Source organism: Saccopteryx bilineata, chromosome 2 (genome assembly GCF_036850765.1).
Source record: "Saccopteryx bilineata isolate mSacBil1 chromosome 2, mSacBil1_pri_phased_curated, whole genome shotgun sequence".
Classification (NCBI taxonomy): domain Eukaryota; kingdom Metazoa; phylum Chordata; class Mammalia; order Chiroptera; family Emballonuridae; genus Saccopteryx; species Saccopteryx bilineata.
The window spans coordinates 28519475-28542942 of NC_089491.1; the positions used below are offsets into that span (position 1 = coordinate 28519475).

Below are 23468 nucleotides of genomic sequence, written 5' to 3' on the forward strand. Positions count from 1 at the left end.
ATCATCTGAGCATGCGCACATGCTGCCACATCATCCTACAGAAACTGGGAGGGTTTTCCTTTTATTGGTGCAGATTTCACATTTCTATCGTCTTGTGTTGCTTTCCTGTGACCGGTCAAAAGTGCACCATGAGTTTACGGACACACTGTAGTTCTGGCCAGTTGGCTCAGTGGATAGAGTGTCAGCCTGGGGTATGGATGTCCCGGTTCAACTCCCAATCAGGGCACACAAGAGAAGCGACCATCTGTTTCTCTCCCCCCCTCTCCCCCTTTTCTCCCTCTTTCCCTCCTGCAGCCAATAGCTCAACTGGTTTAAGCGTTGAGCCTGGGAAGTGAGGATAGCTCAGCTAGTCCGAGCTCATCAGCCTCAGGTGCTTAAAATAGCTCTATTGATTTGAGCATTGGCCCCAGACCGGAGTTGCTAGGTGGAGCCCGGTTGGGGTGTATGCAGGAATTTGTCTCTCTATCTCCCTTCCGGAAGGAAGGAAGGAAGGAAGGAAGGAAGGAAGGAAGGAAGGAAGGAGGGGAGGGGAGGGGGGGAGGGGGAGGGGGAGGGGGAGGGGGAGGGGGAGGGGAGGGGAGGGGAGGGGAGGGGAGGGGAGGGGAGGGGAGGGGAGGGGAGGGAAGAAAAGGAGTAAGTCAGTCACAAAAAAGTACAAACAATGTATGGCTCCACTTATATGAGGTATCTAGAGTAGTCAAAATAAGGAAAACAGAAAATACAATGGGGGTTGACAGGCAGTAGGGGGAGGGGCAAATGCGGGGTTGTTCCATGAGTTTGTTTGTAAGATGAAAAAGTTCTAGAGATCTGTTATACAATAATGTAAATATAGGTAACACTAATACACTGTAAATGTTAAATGGTTAAGAGGATAAATCTTATATTATGTTTTTATATCACAATTTAAAAAAAACGAGATTATCTATGACCAGAAAAAGCTAAGAATCACTCTTCTACAAGATAAAAGTAGTTACACATAGAAATTCACTATTTGTTTTTACTAAATCAAGCATTAGACTAAAATTATTCATATTCAAACAGTTTTATGATCTCACCTGTAACTCTTGAGATTTACGAGCTTGTTCCTGTTTGATACTGTTAATCATAGTTTCTTTCATTTCATCCAATATAGAGTATAAACCATCAAATTCTTCATCTAACTCTGAAAGTATGTTAGAAGAATTTTCCTATTTAATAAACAAAACAAAGTGATTTTACTGAAGAGCTGCTAAACAATGAAAACCAAGATATACTTAATCAAAGGAGAAAATGGTTCTATATTATAAACTCAGCCAATCATCATAAAAATAACATTCTAATATTTGACATAAGGCTTTATAAAACACATAAACCCAAGAAGCTGGCTGTTAATGCTGATAACACTATTTCAGCTATGTTATGAGTTAAGCAGCCTTTTTGGACTAACCCATACTCTCTCCATCTTTTATAACACTGTTTGCACAGGACAGTGTGAAAGGATGTTTTAAAATTGCCAACTTTGTCCAGACCTTTGGGCTCTAAGGCAGACCCCAGGCAGTAGTTCTCAACCTTTTCTGTGCATCAGAATCATTAGTGTGCCTGACCAGGCGGTGGCGCAGTGGATATAGAGTGTCAGACTGGGAGGTGGAGGACCCAGGTTCGAAACCCCGAGGTCGCCGCCTTGAGCACGGGCTCATCCAGCTTGCGTGCAGGCTCACCAGCTTGAGCGCAGGGTCACTGGCTTGAGCGTGGGATCATAGACATGATCCCATGGTTGCTGGCTTGAGCCCAGGGTTGCTGGCATGAGCAAAGAGTTACTCGCTCTGCTGCAGCCCCCAGTCAAGGCACATATGAGAAAGCAGTCAATGAACAACAAAGGAGACTAAGGAGCCACAACAAAGAATTGATGCTTCTCATCTCTCTCCCTATCTGTCTGTCTGTCCCTATCTGTCCCTCTCTCTGTCTGTCACAAAAAAAGAAAAAGAATCACTAGTGAAGCATTTTAATAAAATACTCCAAAGATTTTTATTCTGTAACTCTTGAGGAATAGTTTGAAGTTGAACAGATAGCGATGGGGCTGATTTTGTGTAAAATTTTTAATTTTTCACATTGTCTAAAACACTGCATTTACAAAAGATAAACAGAACTTAAAGACTTAGCAATTCCTTACTGGATCCTAAAACAGTTATCAACTATTGGATTTTAGTGCTAGAAGGCACCTCAGAAGTCATCTACTGACTAGAATTTATACTCACCTAAATTTTATGAAATAAAATACAGCTAAGTGACCTGCCTGAAGCTATACAAATAGCTGCTAGCAGCAGAATTAATAAAGCATTTCAAGTGTGTTGACTTCTCACTGCCTCATTAAGCAAGATGCTATTATTTCAACAAGAAATACTTTTAAAATATCTCTGAAATCTCTAGATAAGTCATATGTATGCCTGCAACAATTATAAGACAGAAGAAATTATCTTCAGACACTGTTCAACTGAAATGAATCATTCAATTAAGAGAAACAAATTGGCACTGGCTAAAAGAACTAATACGTATAATCTATTATACCGGGGTAGTCAACCTCTTTATACCTACCGCCCACTTTTGTATCTCTGTTAGGAGTAAAATTTTCTAACTGCCCACTGGTTCCACAGTAATGGTGATTTAAAAAGTAGGGAAGTAACTTTACTTTATAAAATTTATAAAGCAGAGTTACAGCAAGTTAAAGCATATAATAATAATTACTTACCAAGTACTTTATGTCGGATTTTCACTAAGTTTGGCAAAATAAATCTTTATAAAACAACTTAGTATAGTTAAAACTTTCTTTCTTTCTTTTTTTTTTTTTGTATTTTTCTGAAGTTGGAAATGGGGAGGCAGTCAGACAGACTCTCGCATGCGCCCAACCAGGATCCACCCGGCATGCCCACCAGGGGGCGATGCTCTGCCCATCTGGGGCGTTGCTCTGTTGCAACCAGGGCCATTCTAGCACCTGAGGCAGAGGCCATGGAGCCATCCTCAGTGCCCAGACCAACTTTGCTCCCATGGAGCCTTGGCTGCGGGAGGGGAAGAGACAGAGAGGAAGGAGAGGGGGAGGGATGGAGAAGCAGATGGGCGCTTCTCCTGTGTGCCCTGGCCAAGAATCGAACCCAGGACTCCTGCACGCCAGGCCGATGCTCTACCACTGAGCCAACCAGCTGGGGCTAAATCTATCTTTTTATTTATACTTTGGTTGCTCCGCTACCGCCCACCATGAAAACTGGAATGCCCACTAGTGGGCGGTAGGGACCAGGTTGACTACCACTGTATTATACTATCATAATCCAAACTTTGCTCATAATATTTACAACACCAGACATTAACACACTGGAGTCTTATCCAAAGTAGTTTTAATCATTTTACTAGTTTATTTACAATGGTAATAATGAGCTGTGGAAGAATAACCGTGCAATCTGGAAGGCAGAAAATCTAAACCAAATCCCACACCAACCACTCAGTAATATTGTGACCCAGGACAAGTCACTTAAATTCCTGGACCTCAGTTTATTCATCTGAAAGGAACTGGACTACTCAATAATCAGTTGGCACTTTCCTTTTTTAATCTTTATTTCACTTTTATTTATTGATTTGAGAGAGAAGGGGGGGGCAGAAAGAGAGAAAGTGAAACACTGATGTGTTAATCTACTCATCCCTGCATTCATTGGTTGATTCCTGTATGTGCCCTGACTAGGAATTGAATCTGTAACCTTGGCTTATCAGAATGATACTCTAACCAACTGACCTAACCAGCCAGGACACAAACTGGCACATTTTTATGGATTCTTGCCCACTCTCTCATATGCACCCATTTTCAGTGAGCATGTCTGTCAATCAGAAAAATTGGGGGAGGCTAGCTCTATCTTATGGTCTCTTTGTCCGGATGTCAAATGTGATGGTCCTCTCTCCCATATATCAGAGTTTTAGAACCACTAGCATTGCTTAAAGAAACTGAATTTGTGAATTCACCAAATTTTTCGATAAAATAGGTCAAGAAAGACAGTTACAGTGGTGAAGATCATAATCAACTGACTTCAATTACAGTAAATTCAAAAGGAAAGGAAAGACCCTGGCTGGTTGGCTCAGCAGTAAAGCGTTAGCCCAGCATGTGGAAGTCCCGGGTTCGATTCCCACACAGGACACACAGGAGAAGCAACTATCTGCTTCTCCACCCTTCCGCTTTCTTTCCTTCCTTCCCTCCCTCCCTCCCCCCTCCCTTCCTTCCTCTTTCTTTCTTCCTTTCTTCCTGTCCTTTCCTTTCTTCCTTCCTTCTCTCTCTCTCTCTTCCCCCCCCTCCTCCTGCAGCCATGACTTGAGTGGTTTAAGCAAGTTGGCCCTGGGTGCTGAGGATGGCTCCATGGCCTTGCCTCAGGCACTGAGAAGGTTCAGTTGCTGAGCAATGAGCAACAGAGCAACAGCCCCAGATGGGTACATCACTGCCTGGTAGGAGACTTGCCAGGTGGATCCCAGTTGGGGCGCACACAGGAATCTGTCTTTCTGCCTCCCTGCCTCTCATTTCGCTAGCAAATGGGGAGGGGAGGGGAGGGGAGGGGAGGAAGCATAATAAATAAGCAGTATTTTTCAACCACTGGTCTGTGGACTGGTCCACCAGAAATTTCCTGTCGACTGCAAAGGAGTTAACATTAACAGCCCTGATGTTGTATGAAGACTATAGACCCAATGAACATTAAGGTTTAACACGCCAAGGACCAAGCAATTACTTTGGTTAAAACAAACAAAAACCATAGGAAAGGATACACTGTCTACAAGTGTCCTACATATATTTTATGCTTATTTTACAAAACAAAATCCCTTTCAATTCATTATGGTACATTCATGGGAAAGCATCACCAGATTATTGTAAGGTCACTTCTACCATCAACATTTGATTATCTACAGCAGGGGTCCCCAAACTTTTTTCACAGGGGCCAGTTCACTGTGCCTCAGACCGTTGGAGGGCCGGACTATAAAAAAAAACTATGAACAAACCCCTATGCACACTGCACATATCTTATTTTAAAGTAAAAAGACAAAACTGAAATAAATACAATATTTAAAATAAAGAACAAGTAAATTTAAATCAACAAACTGACCAGTATTTCAATGGGAAATATGCTCCTCTCACTGACCACCAATGAAAGAGATGCCCCTTCCAGAAGTGCGGCGGGGGCCAGATAAATGGCCTCAGGGGGCCGCATGCGGCCCGCGGGCCGTAGTTTGGGGACCCCTGATCTACAGTATGGATTATCTCCCCAAGCCTGGCACCATTTCCTTAAGTTTTCCTCTTTCTCCTCTTTGGGCATTTCATCTTTTACCTCTGTGTTTTACCCTCATCTAGTTCTACAAGGAGACCTCTTACCACCTACATTTTTCTTCCACTTAACATAAAAGCAATGCCTAGATTCCCAATAATTTTGAAAGGTACAATTTGCTCTTAGAATTAGAAAAAACAAAAATAAAACGGAAAAGGACAAAAGTGAGTACTATAATATTCTCTAATAACTACAATTTCAGACTTTTCTTTTTTCCTTACTACTTGATGATTCCTTGGAGAATGCAACAATATCAAAGAAAGCATTTCTGTTTGTCTGCCATTTGAAAACCCTGCTCTCATTTCTATTAGTTTGTAATCTAGAGTTGATGGAATATTTTTATACTTTTTTTTTTGAGAGAGAGAAAGGAAGATAGGTACAGGCTGACAGAAAGGAAGAGAAATAAGAAGCAAATGTTGGAGAGGCTGTGGAGAAAAAGGAACCCTCATACACTGTTGGTGGGAATGTAAAGTAGTACAACCATTATGAAAGAAAGTATGGTGGTTCCTCAAAAAACTGAAAATAGAACTACCTTATCTATTGCTATATACCCAGTAGCAATCCCTTTACTGGGTATATACCCCAAAAACTCAGAAACATTGATACGTAAAGACACATGCAGCCCCATGTTCATTGCAGCATTGTTCACAGTGGCCAGGACATGGAAACAACCAAAAAGCCCGTCAACAGATGACTGGATAAAGAAGATGTGGCACATATACACTATGGAATACTACTCAGCCATAAGAAATGATGACATCGGATCATTTACAGCAAAATGGTGGGATCTTGATAACATTATACGAAGTGAAATAAGTAAATCAGGAAAAAACAGGAACTGCATTATTCCATTCGTAGGTGGGACATAAAAGTGAAACTAAGAGACATTGATAAGAGTGTGGTGGTTATGGGGGGAGGGGGGGAAAGGAAAAGGGAAAGGGGGAGGGGGAGGGGCACAAAGAAAACTAGATAGAAGATGACAGAGGACAATCTGACTTTGGGTGATGGGTATGCAACATAATTGAAAGACAAGATAACCTGGACTTGTTATCTTTGAATATATGTATCCTGATTTATTGATGTCGCCCCATTAAAAAAATAAAATTATTATAAAAAAATAAAAAAGAAATAAGAAGCATCAGCTCATAGTTGCAGCACCTTAGTTGTTCATTGATTGCTTTCGCATACGTGCCTTGTCCTGGGAGCTCCAGCTGAGCCAGTGACCCCTTGCTCAAGTCAGTGACATTGGGCTCAAGTCAGTAACTTTGGGCTTCAAGCCATAGAACTTGGTCTTCAAGCCAGTGATCTGTAAGCTCAAGCCAGTGGCCATGGGGTCATGTCTATGATCCCATGCTCAAGCTGGCGACAACGCACTCAAGCTGGTGAGTCCATGCTCAGGCCAGATCAGCCTGCACTCAAGTTGGCAACCTTGGGGTTTCGAACCTGGGTCCTCAGCATCACAGGCTGATACTCAATCCATTGCATGGTGGCAATGTCTTTATACTTCTGATTTGACCCAATAATCATTCATTATAACATATTTACACAAACTTTTTTTAAAATTATTTTTATTTTATTTATTCATTTCAGAGAAGAGAGAGAGAGAGAGAGAGAGAAGGTGGGGAGGAGCAGGAAGCATCAACTCCCATATGTGCCTTGACCAGGCAAGCCCAGGGTTTCAAACCAGTGACCTCAGCATTCCAGGTCAAGGCTTTATCCACTGCACCACCACAGGTCAGGCTATTTACACAAACTTTTAGAAAAGATTCATACCTGAACTCCTTTGAGTGTTTGATTTAGTGTATCAATAAAGTTCTGAATTTCATCATTTTTATTTGATAGAGTTGAAATGATCCTTTGTAGAGCCTCCTAGGATATAAAAAATAAAACATTATGAATTACAAACTTTAGTAACAACAATTTATAAATAAACTCTTTATGTAAGAGTATAATAAACAGAAGCAATGTAAAGCTTCTCGTTCAAAATTTCCAAAGGCCTGTAACTAAAAAGATAGAATAAGTATGTGTGCTATTTTAAAACCTTTTATTCCTAACATATAAGTAAATCACCACCATACCTTTCACAATGAAGATGATCACTATTAATTATTATCAGTAGTATTATTTTAGGTTATAAGGCTATGGCAAAGAAATAGAATCAAACCTAAAACACTGTAAGAACAAATGGAAACTTCTAATAATCCATCAGGAATAAAAACAAAGAGACATTGAAATTTAACATTTTATGTATTTATAAAAATAAAAAACATACTTTAGAAATATGAAAGTATATGATGTGCAGCTTAAATTACAAAATGCATTGTAATATTTACAGATGCTGAGGAAGCATAATAAATAAGCAGTATTTTTCAACCACTGGTCTTTGGACTGGTCCACCAGAAATTTCCTGTCGGACTGCAAAGGAGTTAACAGCCCTGATGTTGTATGAAGACTACAGACCCAATGATCTCAGTTGAATCTGCTTATGCTTGGGGTGATTTCTGCCTTAGTGGTCCCTAAAATAATTCTCCTATTTTCACCAGTCCCCAGATGTAAATGTTGAAAATCACTGAAACAAGGGAAGTAATTTTAGCTGTAATATCTCAGACTTTTTGATAATGCTTCCTATTTAAAATACTTGGTTATTAAATTATCTCATACACTTTAGTTCAGTACTATCCAACACAATTTTCTGCTATGATAGAAATGTCCTCTGTATGTGCTGTCCAATCTGATCCACATGAAGCTAATGTGCTTTTGAAATGTAAATAGAGCAAATGAGGACCAGAATTTATTTATTTTATATTTTTGTGACAGAGACAAAGAGAGATAAAGGGACAGATAGGGACAGCCAGACAGAAAAGGAGAGAGATGAGAAGCATCAATTCTTTGTTGCGGTACCTTAGTTGTTCATTGATTGCTTTCTCATATGTGCCTTGACCAGGGGACTATAGCACAGCAAGTGACCCCTTGCTCATGCCAGTGACCGTAGGCTCAAGCCCATGACCTCTGCCTCAAGCCAGTGACCATGGGATCATGTTTATGATTCCACACTCAAGCCAGCGACCCAGCACTCAAGCTGGTGAGCCTATACTCAAGCTGGTGACCTCAGGGTTTCAAACCCGGGTCCTCTGCGTCCCAGTCCAATGCTCTATCGACTGTGCCACTGCCTGGTCAGATGCTGAATTCATTTAACTTTAATTTCAATTTTTACAGCCACGTGTAACAAGTATTATCATACTGGGAAGTACAGGTCTAGTTGCTTAATAACTCTCCATGGATAGTAACAACCAAACCCAAACAAGGTACTCGTAATCTCAGTAGAAATCCAATGCAAGTACTTTTATGTAACAGGTGAAAGTAATTTTAATATTTTATGTAGTCCAACTGATCTAAAATATTATCAGTTCAATATGTAATCAACATTTAACAATTATTGAGTGCCTTTCTTCCTTCCTTTATAGTACTAAGTCTTCCAAATCCATAGGTATTTTACACTTATAGCATATCTCAATTTAAATTAGCCACATTTCCAGTGCTCAATAAACACATGTTGCTAGAAGTTACCATACTGAAGAATACAACATTAGAAGTCTGTAACACTCAAGCAGTTTATATAATTCTAAGAGTGGGGTAAGGGCAAAGATATATTGATCAGTTTAACTTGCAATTAATAATAAACAACCTAAAAGCTTCCTGAACTTTCTTTTCAGAATACCAGAATTTCTATGTGTTAAATATACTAACAATCTTATGCCAGATTCTTGAATTATGCAACCAAGTTCCTTTACAGGAATTTCACTAATTTCTTCACTTATATTAAATATTCCCTCTAGAAATGGAAAGGTAGTGTTATAATATTACCCACCTCTCAAAAAATAACGGTACATAAACAGCACTCTTTGGAGATCCCTCTACAATAACAAAGGGGGAAATTCATTCTTCTCTCCTGTAAAACCTACACTGCTTATTGGTTCTGGTTAGAAAGACTTTCTGGGGGTCACAAAAAGTACAAATATCCATGTCAAGGTTGGCATCTGACAGCAACAAGATTGTAACTGAGGACAGCTGTAAGTTATACAAACTCAAAGAATCATCAGGAAAATGCTGTTTTTGTGCATGGTACTGTTCCACAGCTCCAAGATACAATTCCCTTAGATGACAGTTATTCTTCTCTTTACCATCACCCTCTATTCATTCAAAAGTCTGCTTCTCTTTACCATCACCCTTTATTCATTCAAAAGTCTGCTACTACCAGAGAATAAACAGTGACCTTCCTCCATTTCTATTGGCCCAAGAAGTATTACTTGTAATACTTGTGGAAAGAAACCCTATTATCAGTGTGTTAAAGTTTCTGGGAGAATGGTATCAAAACTTTAAAATTACTCTACTTCCCCCAAAAGTGGTTAGGAATAAAAAGTTTTTAAATGATGATAGAGCATTTCTAGGAAGTATCTCATTTTTTGATGAGAAAATGTGCTCTATGGCTCACATCTGGAATGTAATTGGGAGTTCTAGCACATCATGAGGGTCTATCACAGAACACCTAGATAAAGGGCCCACATCCTAAGAAAGACACCTTTACCTTACAGCCAAAATAACAAAAACCAAAGGCTGGGAGTCTCAGGGGGTGTGCTACTGAACCTCTGGTGGGGAGAGAGTGTACTGATGTGATACGCACTACTGAGATGCTCTAAGAATGGACAAGGCAGCTTTGGAGACTCAGCATTTTCACAGCTACAAAATGAATTAGTAAAGATGGCTGTAGAAGAAGCAATCATCCAGGCGAGTAAGAGTCAGAACCCAAAGCAACCATCATGGCCTTGGTAGCTAATGCAAGTAAAGTGGCACGTTTACCCTAAGCTTTCCCGAGTTTAGAAGAAAAGGGGCAATATTCCGAAAGCTCTCCAAGGACAGGTCGCTGAGACAAGGGCTCCGGAGGCTCTCACGCCATCTGCTCTTTAATCCGCTGTGGAGAGAAGGAGCAAACCCAAAAGACTAACCGAGAGCTCACATTTAGTCTTCTACTACCATGGAGGTTTACTAGGGAGGGCTGAGAAATCAATTATGACGGGGACAAGGGCTTCAACCATTGTCGCCCTCACAAAAACAGGGATTTGCTAGCATGGAATTGACATGAAGATAAAAAGAACTAAGAAATAAAGAGCTCAGTAGAACTATAAAACAAATCACAAGTAACCAAAATATTTAAGACAAACTTCCACCAACACCAAAACTTACTGCAAAAACTAAAAAATTAGGACTACATGAGCTGAGTTCCGAAACTTAACCCTAGCTTGTGTAGGTAACATGAGGGTAAAATTTTCTCTAGGCGGCAGGAGTCAGAGAAGAGGTATATACAGAGACAGTGTGGACCTAATATAGGAGGCATGCAAGGGGAGGGTGGTGAATAGGTACCATATCCGGCAGAATTCTTAAAAAGTGTTTCCTAATACGGCAGGCAACATGCTAGGGCAGGATATCTATATATTCAGAATTCAGAAACTTAAAAAACAGGCAGAAAATAACCAAAAGATACCATAACGCACTGAGCCCCACTCTACTGCTCTAGGTTCTCCAAATGTAATCAATAGCATTTTAATGGAGACACAAGTAACTGATAAAGAAGTTGCAGAGGAAGCACAAAACCAGAAGTCTCAATGAATGCGAAGCTATACATGAACAGGGCACCATTAGCAACATAGTACCTCTCCTCTGAGCTTCAGGACCATTTAATCCAACTGATTACTTGAAACCTCTACTTGGGCCTGGCCTGTGGTGGCGCAGTAGATAAAGCATCAACCTGGAATGCTGAGATAGCCAATTTCACCCGGTCAAGGCACATATGAGAGTTGATGCTTCCTACTCCTCCCTCCGCACTTCTCTCTCTCTCTCTCTCCTTCTCTCCCTCTCTCAGTCCCTCTCCTCCTCTCCCAGCCCCCATCTCTCTAAAATAAATACATAAAATTTTTTTTAAAAGAATGTCTACTTGGATGTCTCACAAGCACTTCAATATTCAATATGTCATAATGTTCCCTATTAAACCTAAGCCTTCTCTAGGGTTCTTTCTCTTCAAATAGCACTAACTGCAAAACCAGAAACCTAGGTTGTCATCATTATATCCTCCCCTCTCGTTTGTGTGTGACATGCAGTCACTAAGTTGTGTCAAATTTCCCTTTTGTTGATCACTACTACTGCCTTACTACAAGTCAATATCATATCTTAGCTTATACTCTTGCAAACTTCTTAACTGGTCTCTCCCCAATAGTCAGTTCTCTATACTGAACCTAGAGTAACATGATAACATCACTTTTCCAGTTCAATAGCCTTCAATGGCTTCCCACTGGTCCTTGGATAAAATCTAAAATCTTTCAATATAACCTAGTAACATGACCTTACATAATCTGTAAGACTCTGCATGACCTTCTTTCTCATTGCCTACTTCTCTCCTGCTTTAACTCACACCAGACTTCCTCTTTCTTGCTGTATTCAAGCTGCAGTTTCCTAATCCATGCCTGGAGCCCTTACATGTATCAGTTCCTCTGCCTATAATCATTGTTCTAGAAATATATATAATATATCTGCCTTATTTATTATCAAAGCCTAATGGTGAATAAGGAGGGCAAAGAAAACTTTCATCTGCTCCATGGGATCCTATCAATCTGAAAGAGTGCCTACAAGGGTCTCAGATTCTATCTCAGATCTCAAGTCTCCCATTACCTTCCAAACTCTAATGGACAAAGTGATAAACACAGATGGATAAAGGAAATACAAAGTATCTAAAGCTTATCTAGATAATATAATTATATTTTGCAAGATGTCAGGTGGCCATAACTAAAAGTTCTAGGTGATATCAATCTGAAGATATGCTTTGACAAATACCAATTCTGCTAGATCACAGTAAAATATATAGGATATGTGTCTCCAGAGAAGTGTGCATAGGCAATCTAGACACAATCCTTTGGTCACACACCACACGCACCAGGACCTCAAAGAAAGAAACAAACCAACAAGAACAAAAATTATTTTAACAGGATTAAGCCTCTCAATTACGTATGGAATTAGGCTAAGATAACTGCTATGCTAACATGAAAAGGACTTCATGTACCCCAGCCAAGCACAACCAGTAATTCCCATGGAACGGGTCCCAGTTAATCTGTGATGTACAAGGCATGAGGCACCCTCTTTAAAGGAGCGTAGCTAAAGGTTATAGTCACTATAAATCATGAAAACAGTCAATAAACTGAGTAAAATAGTAACTAACACTTTTAGTTATACTCTTAAGTGTCAAGCACTATCTTAAGTTCTTTACATACACAGGTTTCTCCCACTACTCAAAAATAGTGTTCCTATGAAACCTTCCATAAGCCAAAATGGTATAAAGGGGGAATTACTATCAATTTTTAAAAAGCAATTACCATCAATTTATTTTAAAATTTTTTTTGAGGATTCCCAGACCCAAAAAATAATTTACCAAATCATACAAAATTATAAATAAAACTTAAAATAATACCAACATATACTAAAAGCAGGAATGTACAAAATAAATCGAGATAAAGCGGAGATGCTTAGACACAGTTCAAAGCCGCTGGAGGCTTGACGCCGAGTACACGGCGGGAAGGGAGCTTGGCAGGGCCACCCTTGCTGCTAGGAGCGCATGCTGCCTCTGCAACAGCTGGCTGCAAAACAAATGCCCAACACTATTTGTGCTTTTACCCTTTTTTTGCAAAAGCAAAAATCTTCAGATTTCTTTTGATTAGTGAAAACATATTAACAATACAAGTCTTATGTAAAAGTGCAGTGGCTCAAAGCAAACCTTCAAAAACCAGGGGATACCCGAATTCATTTCATCCTCTCAAGAATCCAATGAGGTAGGATACTACTATTATCCCCATTTTCCAATTCGGAAGCTGAGATATAGCGAGGTTAAGTAGCTTGTCCAGGATCTCAGAGCTAATACAAGGCAGAGCCAGGACTCAAATTAGGCCAATCTGTCTGTGTCTGTGCTCTTAACTATTCTACTGTACTTCATGAGAGCAAAGATCAGAGATTCACAAAAAGGTGGTCAGAACATTATCCAAAGGCACCAAAAGACTAAGATTTTACTTGAAGACTGGAAAAAAAACTGGAGCCAATCAATAGGTTGTAACACATACCATCCTGCCAGATACAAGGGCAACAGAACACCTATTCTTACTACGGGCATATATCATCTTGTAAGTCTGATAACATGATGACTTTCACCATTGGAAATCGCATAGTGGTTTTAACGTAATATATGTGAAGATGACCAATACAAATGTCAGTCATAATTCTGCTGCATCCAACAAAAACCTGCCAATTTGGTCAATTTAACTGCAAAACTATACAGTGCAATAAGTCTCTGCAGTTATGATGCAGAAACTTCCTGTTCCTGGAGTCAGTGGCAGAAAACCATTAAACCCAGGTTTACATGCTACTCTGAATCCAAAGGCATCAATAACCAAGTGGTCATAATTAAGAAACAGTTTGAGCCTGACCAGAGGGTAGTGCAGTGATAGAGCGTCAGACTGGGATGCAGAAGGACCCAGGTTCGAGACCCCGAGGTCGCCAGCTTGAGCACAGGCTCATCTGGCTTGAGCAAAAAGCTCACCAGCTTGGATGAGGTCGCTGGCCCCAGCAAGGGGTTACTCAGTCTGCTGAAGGCCCACGGTCAAGGCACGTATGAGAAAGCAATCAATGAACAACTAAGGTGTCGCAACGAAAAAATGATAATTGATGCTTCTCATCTCTCTCCATTCCTATCTGTCTGTCCTTATCTATCCCTCTCTCTGACTCTCTCTCTCTCTGTCCCTGTAAAAAAAAAAAAAAGAAAAGAAAGAAAGAAACAGTTTGATATATGGTTTCTGACCAGCATCTACTATTTTGCAACATGTGAGGTGGCCATAACTAAAAGTTCTAGGTAATGTAGGTCTGAAGATATGCTGCATCATAGTAAAATATAGGACATGTCTCCAGAGAAGTGTGTGGAGGCAATCTCAGACACAATCCTTTGGTCACACACCACAGTCACCAGGAGATTTCTGATTCAAATTCTACATTAGTATTTCAGACAGTTGAGACACACAAATCTAACACCACAGCAAATATCACTAATTACTAATCAATCTACAACTTAACAAGGTCAAACTATTAATACAGCCGTTTCAGTTAGTATTATGCACTTTCTATGTGCCAGGCACTGTGCTAAACTATTAATATGGAATGTCTTTTTAATCTTCACAATTGATTTTTGAAATTTATGATTGATTTTTATGGTTGAAAAAAGGGAAGGTTAAAACAACTGAAGAAACATTCTTAGATCACATGGTTATCAAGTGGTAGTCATAACTCAAATACAGGAAGTTGTCTCAAAGCCTATACGTTGACACTACCCTAGACTGCTTACACTGATGGGTACTGAACAAAAAATTATACTGCTCCTGCAACCAGAAAAAGGAATAAATGAAACCAACATATAGTATTACTAGATATCCTAATGCCACAAGAAATTATGCCACCTGCATCACTCTAGAGAGTGATCTACAGATATGTTCAACCTTTTTCATCTCAGGGTACACATAAACTAACTACTAAAATTCTGCAGCATACCAAAAAAATATATATTTTTCCCAATCTGAAAAAGTAATAGGTATACTATTGATTCATTTACACTGGCTATTGTCATTCTTTTATTTGACAATCTAAGGAAAAGGAGGTCAGTGCCCCAACACTAAATTGTCAGGTTTTGTGAACACACAATACAGCGTAGAGATGTGTTACAGAACTGGGCACCTGAAACCTGTGTAATTATGTAAACCAGTGTCACCCCCAAAATAAAAAAAAATATTAATCTTTTGCCATTGTCATCAGTATTTTTATCATCTTATGGTACCTTAAGTTGGTCTCAACAGAATTTAAACTTTTAATTTGGTATATGAGGCTTTATGGTTTGTGGCTCTTGTTCAGTTTTTGTGATAAAGAAGATAAAATATAACCACAATAATTGTAGGATATCTTTATTTGTACCCTGAGTGGATGATAGTGACTTTCTTTTTATTTCACCCCTCCATCCCTAATAAATTATTTAGTTAGTGTGATAAGATCAATAAAGCGGACATGATTGGCTTTTCAACCTAAAAAAAAAAAGTCAGGTTTTGCATGTTTTAAAAATTCTTGCAGCACACTGACTGAAAATCGCAGCTCCTACACCACAGAACTCTCCTTTAAATTGGGTAACAAGCTGAAATCAGAAAGCTCTACCTCCAGCTGGTAAGTTGAGCAACCAGAATCTTACCAGCTGACCATGCCTATGGCAACACAAACAAGAGTATTGTGCTCAAAAGTGATGCAAGGAGCTGAAAAAGAAGAATTACATATTGTTGAGAAGTTCAGGAATCTGATCATCATAAACAGCTAACTAATAGAAAGTCATACCCTTTCTAACAGTGAAACAGTTTGGAATATTACCTGTAACAGAAGCAACTGAGGTGATCCACAGGAAAAAATCTAGTAAGAGACCTGGTAGGAACACTCGATTTCCATTGAGCCCACTTGTAAGTTACCAGGGCAGAACAGGAGATACTGTCTTATCTTGAATTTAAGAAAATACAGTATGTCAGAGACTGAAGCATTATCCACATTCAGTGACCTATGAACTGGCTGCTACATCCAGTTAAGTTTAGAAAGCTCATACTCAACCAAGAAAACCAGAGGTCCCACCATCTAAGTAAGGGAGGTGGAGCAGGAATGGAGATGGGGGTACTCTCAGGTAACGCAGTATAAACCCTTCTGAAGGGCAACTTAGCAATACACACCAAAAGATTTTTTAAAGTATATACACATTAACTCAATAATTCTAGTTCTACTAACTATTAAGGAAATAAGAGTTTAAGCAGAGACTTGGCTACAAGGATGTTCATCTTAAAATGATTTATAACACCAAAAAGATGAGACCAACATATATACACAACAAAAGGGTACTGATTAAAAATCAAGTAATAGCCCTGGCCAGTTGGCTCAGTGGTAGAGCGTCAGCCTGGTGTGCAGGAGTCCTGGGTTCGATTCCCGGCCAGGGCACACAGGAGAAGCGCCCATCTGTTTCTTCACCCCTCCCCCTCTCCTTCCTCTCTGTCTTTCTCTTCCCCTCTCTCAGCCAAGGCTCCATTGGAGCAAAGTTTGCCCGGGTGCTGAGGATGGCTCTGTGGCCTCTGCCTCAGGCGCTAGAATGGCCCTGGTTGCGGCAGAGCGACACCCCAAGATGGGCAGAGCATCGCCCCCTGGTGGGCATGCCGGGTGGATCCCGGTCGGGCGCATGTGGGAGTCTGACTGTCTCCCCGTTTCCAGCTTTGGGATATATCAAGTAATATATCCATACAAAAGAATCCTTTTGGTTTGACCAGGTGGTGGTGCAGTAGATAAAGCACTGGACTGGGATGCATAGGATGCAGGTTCGAAACCCCAAGGATGCTGGCTTAAGCATGGGGTCGCTGGCTTGCATGTAGGATCATAGACATGACCCCATTGTTGCTGGCTTGAGTCCAAAGGTCGCTAGCTTGAAGCCCAAGGTCCCTGGCTTGAGCTCAAAGTTGCTGGCTTGAGCAAGGGGTCACTTGTTCTGCTGAAGCCCTCTGGTCAAGGTACATATGAGAAAGCAATCAATGAGCAACTAAGGTGCCACAATGAAGAATTGATGCTTCTCATCTCTCTCCCTTCTTGTCTGTCCGTCCCTATCTGAACCTCTCTCTGTCTCTGTCACAAAAAAATAAATAACTTTTGAATCATTAAAAGTGTTGCAGAATGATATTAACATAGTAAAAGGTTCATAGTATATTAAAAGACAAATTATAAAGCAGTATACGAAGCACAATACCATAGTTTTTAATTTTCTATATGCATAAAAAGTTAGACTAGAATATAATACATACAAATGTTAAAAGAGTTTATATCTGGGTGGCAGGATTATGGGTGACTCTTATTTTCATTTATCTGTATTTTCTATTTTCCTACGATAAACTTGTATTACTTATATTTATTATTTTGTATTACAATTACAATACTTATATTGTATTATTTATAGTGTAACAAAAGTACACAGGTTGGCTGTGCTAACACTTTATTATAAATTCGTTGAAAATATAGTTAGCTATCAATCAACAAGTATCAATAACTGAAACTAGATGCTATCAGAACCTTGTGCCTGGGTAAAAGTGCCAACTGAAGGTATAAAAAGGAAGCTGAAGACAAAACCCATCAACTTCATAACATTGTCCATCGTGGACTGGACACTCAGGAAAACATTCAATGTGTCTGCTGCACAAATAATTCCACTTACAATAGCTAGGCATTGCAAAGAAGCAATGTGTTAAATTATTTTTTAAATAAGGCCTGCTTTATTATTTTTCTAAATTTTTAAACTGCCAAGTTCAATAAGAAATGAAGATATCTGTATTTAAATAAAGTGATCATGAGTATGTCAGTATGGTCCTCTGAAGAGGGTACCCCATGCCTTGTATACCACCCTATATTACTTCAATCCATCCCACAGGAATGTTTGCAGTTGTGCTTGGCTGGGGTGTATAAACCCCACTTACAACATCCTGTTCACAGCTCTACTCTAGAAAGTCAGACCCTCCCTCAAAAAAGAAAAAGAGCTGGGCCCTGGCCGGTTGGCTCAGTGGTAGAGCGTCGGCCTGGCGTGCAGAAATCTCGGGTTCAATTCCCAGCCAGAGCACACAGGAGAAGCGCCCATTTGCTTCTCCACCCTCCCCCTCTCCTTCCTCTCTGTCTCTCTCTTCCCCTCCTGCAGCCAAGGCTCCATTGGAGCAAAGATGGCCCGGGTGCTGGGGATGGCTCTGTGGCCTCTGCCCCAGGCGCTAGAGTGGCTCTGGTCGCAACATAGCGATGCCCCTGGTGGGCAGAGCATCGCCCCCTGGTGGGCGTGCGGGGTGGATCCCAGTCGGGCGCATGAGGGAGTCTGTCTGACTGTCTCTCCCCATTTCCAGCTTCAGAAAAATACAAAAAATAATAATAATAATAAAATAAAAAAAATTAAAAAAAGAAAAAAAAGAAAAAGCTGAAAAGAGGAAAGATATCGAGGTTTGGGCAAAAGTGGGTTTACATCTGTGAGTACAGAAACAGAGTTCATTCTTTTATTTTATTAAGTACTGTATTATTTTCCATACAAACAACTATAAACCTACGTTTATCCCACTCTATATACCTCAGAGAAACAATTACTTTATCTGGGACAGCAAGAAAAACCACATCCCTGGTTTTTATGTACACCGCTCAAAAAAATTAAGAGATACGGAATGGCAGATACTCTAGTACTTCAGCCTTTTGTATAGAGCATTTTCACCAATGAAATAAAAGTTGGTTTTGCATCTCATTTGCACAATTGACCAAGTTTCTTTGACTTGTCATTTGCTTTCTGATGTTCTTGTTTAATAAAAAAGAAATCAAATGTTTTTATTGCTTCATATTTATTTTGAAACATCCCCTAATTTTTGTGAGCAGTATAAATTATGTTCTATGCCTTCTATCAACTATTTTCACACTAGCTTTAACTAGCTTCTTTTAAAAAATTAATTAGAGAAGTTTATTTCTGTTAACATCTTAAGTTTTAATTACTTCAATGAGACCACCATTTAAAGGCAAAGGATTCAGGCAAGGGTGATAATGAGAAAAGTTTGTGAAGGTAAACCTGCTCTGATTCCAGACTACCATTTGCTAGCTGTGTGACTCTGAACAAGTCACTTAGCCTGAGTTGCATTTTCCATATCTGTGCAACAGGAATAATAGCTGCTGTGAGAGTTTAAAGCAGTCTAACACAATCCTAGATACAGTACAATATTCAATTTTTATTTTTATTTCCTTTTTTCAGGAAAAAAAATTTAAGAAGAAGGAATAATTGTGAAACAGCAGACCGCTGAGAGGTTATCTGGATAGGTCTTTGAATCGCTAGGACACAATATGAAGGCAAAAGGCAGCCACTACCAGAGTGGAGGAGGTAGCAAGGATAAGGAAGCCAAGTTTCAATATGCTACTGGCTGCAGACTGCCATGCTTTAAACCCCGCCCTTCTCAGTTCAATGTCCCCACTCTGGGCTTGTCCAGGCTTACACAGTTAAGCCTCACTGTACAGTCACTAACCCTTTCTCAGTAATAGAAAGTAAAGAATACACAGGAAAAAGTGGGGGAAAGCCAACAATTGACAATGTATGCTCTTGATGACATCCTTCCTCTGGGATCCCTTCTGGCTTCCGCTCATCTTTATCATCCCTACAGTATGTACCTTTTCCTAGACACAGCAATCCCTAGGAATGTGAATGATCTCCTGTACAAGAATTTAACTTAAACTATCAAATTCTAAGTGCCAACAGTCTTAAAAATTGCAAATGTCTTATTTGTTTCAAAGGTTTCTTTGAATATACACATTCCATTAGGTAAAGAAACCTTTGGGATTTGTATCTTAAAACCACTTAAGGACATAACCAAAAGGTTTGAGTATCAAACAAAGCCACCTATCCATAACACATCCTGTTCACAAAAGTGTCCCAGAAACTCGATATAAACAAAATCCCTCTGTTTATTTCTAGGAGATAATACTGTGGTTTTCTGTATCCGACAGTATGCCTTACATACCCAAGGCAATTATGTTTTCTTCCTCTACTCAAACAGAGCGTCTGTTGCTAACACAACACTAAAGTCCAAGTTATTTTCACAGACAAAAAAGCAGCTGGTCAAGCGAATCCGCTTGCTGACAAGCCACCGTCAAGCTCCTGTAAGACTGTCCGGTCAACCTCTATTGTCAGATTTGCATGAGTCAGAACTTCCGGTCCTATTTCAATTAGGACTTAACAACTCTTCTTTGGCACCACCATGTGAAATCATTTATTACAGATATAAAACAGAAAACATACTTTAAAACTTAAGGGCAAAAGTAAAAAAAAGAAACAGCTAGACTGGATTAGAAAACCAGTTATATAAATTACCAACAAAAGGAGAAAGTTATTTTAAAGTAGGGATTATAAAATTAGTAACAATAGCTAACAGAGAGTACACACCTGTGTTAGGCAGCAAATGATTTTTAAAAATTAACACAATCTATTAAAGAGTAACCCTTTCTATTATTATCTCTATTTTATAGATGAGTAAACAGAGACACACAGCAAATTACGCTCACTCAGCTCATAAGTAGTAGTAGGACAGGAGACCTGGCTCCCAAGCCATCTCTTAATAATTTAAAGCCCAAATCCCACTGCCTTACAAAAGGCATATATTCAAGCTATCCTCATCCTTTGCTACTTGAAGTACCTAACCATTTCCTACACTGACTAAGGAATAATCCCAGCTACTATTTCTTTCTTTTTTTTTTTTTTTTTTTTTTTGCATTTTTCTGAAGCTGGAAACGGGGAGAGACAGTCAGACAGACTCCCGCATGCGTCCGACCGGATCCACTCGGCACGCCCACCAGGGGCAACGCTCTGCCCACCAGGGGGGATGCTCTGCCCCTCCGGGGCGTCGCTCTGCCGTGACCAGAGCCACTCCAGCGCCTGGGGCAGAGGCCAAGGAGCCATCCCCAGCGCCCGGGCCATCTCCGCTCCAATGGAGCCCTGGCTGCGGGAGGGGAAGAGAGAGACAGAGAGGAAGGGGGGGGTGGAGAAGCAAATGGGCGCTTCTCCCATGTGCCCTGGCTGGGAATCGAACCCGGGTCCCCCGCACGCCAAGCCAACGCTCTACCGCTGAGCCAACCGGCCAGGGCCCCCAGCTACTATTTCTATTGTTAATATTCTACAATAGGAAAAAAAAATCATGCTGGGGTGTACTACTTACTGTCTTATTTAAACAAAAATAAATATCTAATTTAGTTCATTATTAGTTGAAGGGTAGGACAAAAGTAGGTTTACAGTTATAAATATGCTAAACAGAGTTTATTCTATTATTTATTAATTATTGTATTATTTTTCATACAAACAACTGTAAACCTACTTTTGCCACGCCCAGTATATAATTGATTCTGCAGTAACTCAGGATAACAACTCATGGTTATAAGTATTAACACCAGATACTTATTTTAAGCTATAAAACAAAATAAAGGGTTTTCTAAATAAAAAATATTATGTGATACCATCAATGAAATTCAACACATTTTCTGATATGAATAGGTTGAATCTCAAAGTTATCACAGGCTACATTAGTACCAGTAAGAAAGAGTATTTAATTCTTTGCTTCTTCTGAGGAAAACGAACATGGTACTTATTGGTTCTTGTACACATCACTTGGAAGGAAACGAAATAAGTTCAAATCTATGGCATCATACCCTATGGCTAGTAGTATGACCTTGCAGAAGTTACACCCTCCAGAAGTCCTCATCAAAGTGAGGAATAATGCATGCCCTAGCAAAATAAGATGATCCATATTAAAATACTTTTTTAAATTCTATTTTATAGCACATAGACTTAGTACTTACTTTTATAAACCTTAAAAACACTGTATATGTTTTCATAATGAATAATATTTTTACAATACCCCTACAAATATTCTTCCTTCCACTGCATAGATGAGGAAGTAGATTAGTCACAGCTAAGTGATTTGCTCCATATCATATTGTTAGTCAATAGCAACAGCATGGAACCCAAGTCTCTGGACTCCAAGTCTTTGCCCTTCCACCTGCCCTGAGCTAGTAATGTCCATTCAGACATCATGACTTTCACCTCAAAAGTTAAACAAGCTGTGATATGTTTTACAAATTTAGTCAGATGTTTTAAACATGTACATATTCAAAACACACAAAATGTAGTTTTTTTTAATGTCTAATAGTCATAGAAATAACAACTGAGTATACCCAACTGTGTTTCAAAATACAATGAGATCCCGTGCACATCTGTTAAAAGACTGTGACAGTCAACACTTAACACATCACCACACTACTCTCTCATGCCCCTAGTGCTCCCCAAGGAGGCGAATCCTGGCAAAACTCTTCTAATCAGTCTTTCCAGAGCTTTCTATCTAATAATAGAAAAGGATGGCCTCTTGGATATGCCCTTGTTTTTCCCTGCTACATTATTAATAACACTGTGTTTCCTTACTGTACTATATTTCAATTACTATCATCTAACAAAGAGAACAGGGAGGTTGGTTTTTATATAGGGATTATGCCTGAACATCAATAACTCGTTTCTAATGGTACTCAAAACATTGGCTATGTTCTTTTTTAATTTTTTTCTTAACTTGAACCGGCTAGGTCTCTAGTATCCTTTCCTTCACTTGTTCGGAAAGTATAAAACATGCCACCATCACCACTCAGGTAACTGTGACCAGCAGCACCGAACCGGTCGAAGAGGGTGCGACCGCTGCCCTGACAACTCCTGAAGTTTTTTCCGCTCAATGCAACCAACCCTGAACACTAAGCCCTGCCGAGGGGACGGACGGTACAGGGGGCTGCGGCCCATCTACAGGAGCAGGGATTGTGCCAAGAGTCCTGGGACAGGGCAGGGCCCGGGAGGGAGCATCAGCGCCGACGTCAGCAGGTGGACCCCGCGCGCCTCGGCGTCCCGCGTGCTTAGGCGGGCCAGACCCTCACCGGTTCGCGGGGGCTGCGGGAGTCAGAGGGGCCTGCAGCGCGGCAGAAGTGCATTAGGAAACAGGGCCGCCCCGTTTCCCTTAAGGAGCCCGGGCCCAGGACCAAGTGCAGGGCAGAGGCCAGCCCGGGTCACCGGGCGCGGTCCCGCAGCCCGGCGGGCGCCGCTGCGCTCCCTGAGGACGGAGGGCCGACGGTCTCCCGGCCGCCCCCGGGCCCTGCCCGGCCCCGCGCGCCCACCGTCCGGAGCCCCCGGCCCGGGCGCCCCGCCCACCCCCGCCCGGCCTCGGCGGGCAGCGCCCTCCGCGCTTACTTTCTGGGGGTCCATGGCCAGGGTCTAAGTCCGCCGGCCCGAAACCGCGTCGGGGGTCCGTGCGAGCGGGCGGAGGGAGGTCCGACACGCCAGAACCGCTACACGGGCCGCCGCTGTCCCCGGCCGCCGCCGCCTCAGCCTCCGCCTCAGCCCCAGCCCGCAGCGGAGTCTCCCGGCCCAGCCCGGTCCGCGCCCAGCCCATGCGCGCGCGCCGTTGTCGCCGCGGTTGC

The 23468-nt window shown here is 40.9% G+C and overlaps 1 protein-coding gene across 3 annotated transcripts in view; it reads right to left on the reverse strand.

Annotated features, from left to right (window-relative positions):
* FSD1L (fibronectin type III and SPRY domain containing 1 like) overlaps positions 1–23468 on the reverse strand; it is a 66078-nt gene extending 42610 nt beyond the window's left edge. For 2 of the 3 annotated variants that reach the window (XM_066256605.1, XM_066256603.1), the window contains exons 1-3: positions 23239–23468; positions 7098–7193; positions 1056–1187 (exon numbers count right to left, since the gene is read on the reverse strand). In XM_066256605.1, the coding sequence (XP_066112702.1) occupies positions 1056–1187; positions 7098–7193; positions 23239–23253 (243 nt within the window). In that variant the 5' untranslated portion in view covers positions 23254–23468. The remainder of the gene's footprint in view (positions 1–1055; positions 1188–7097; positions 7194–23238) is intronic. The other variant, XM_066256604.1, reaches the window with a different exon arrangement.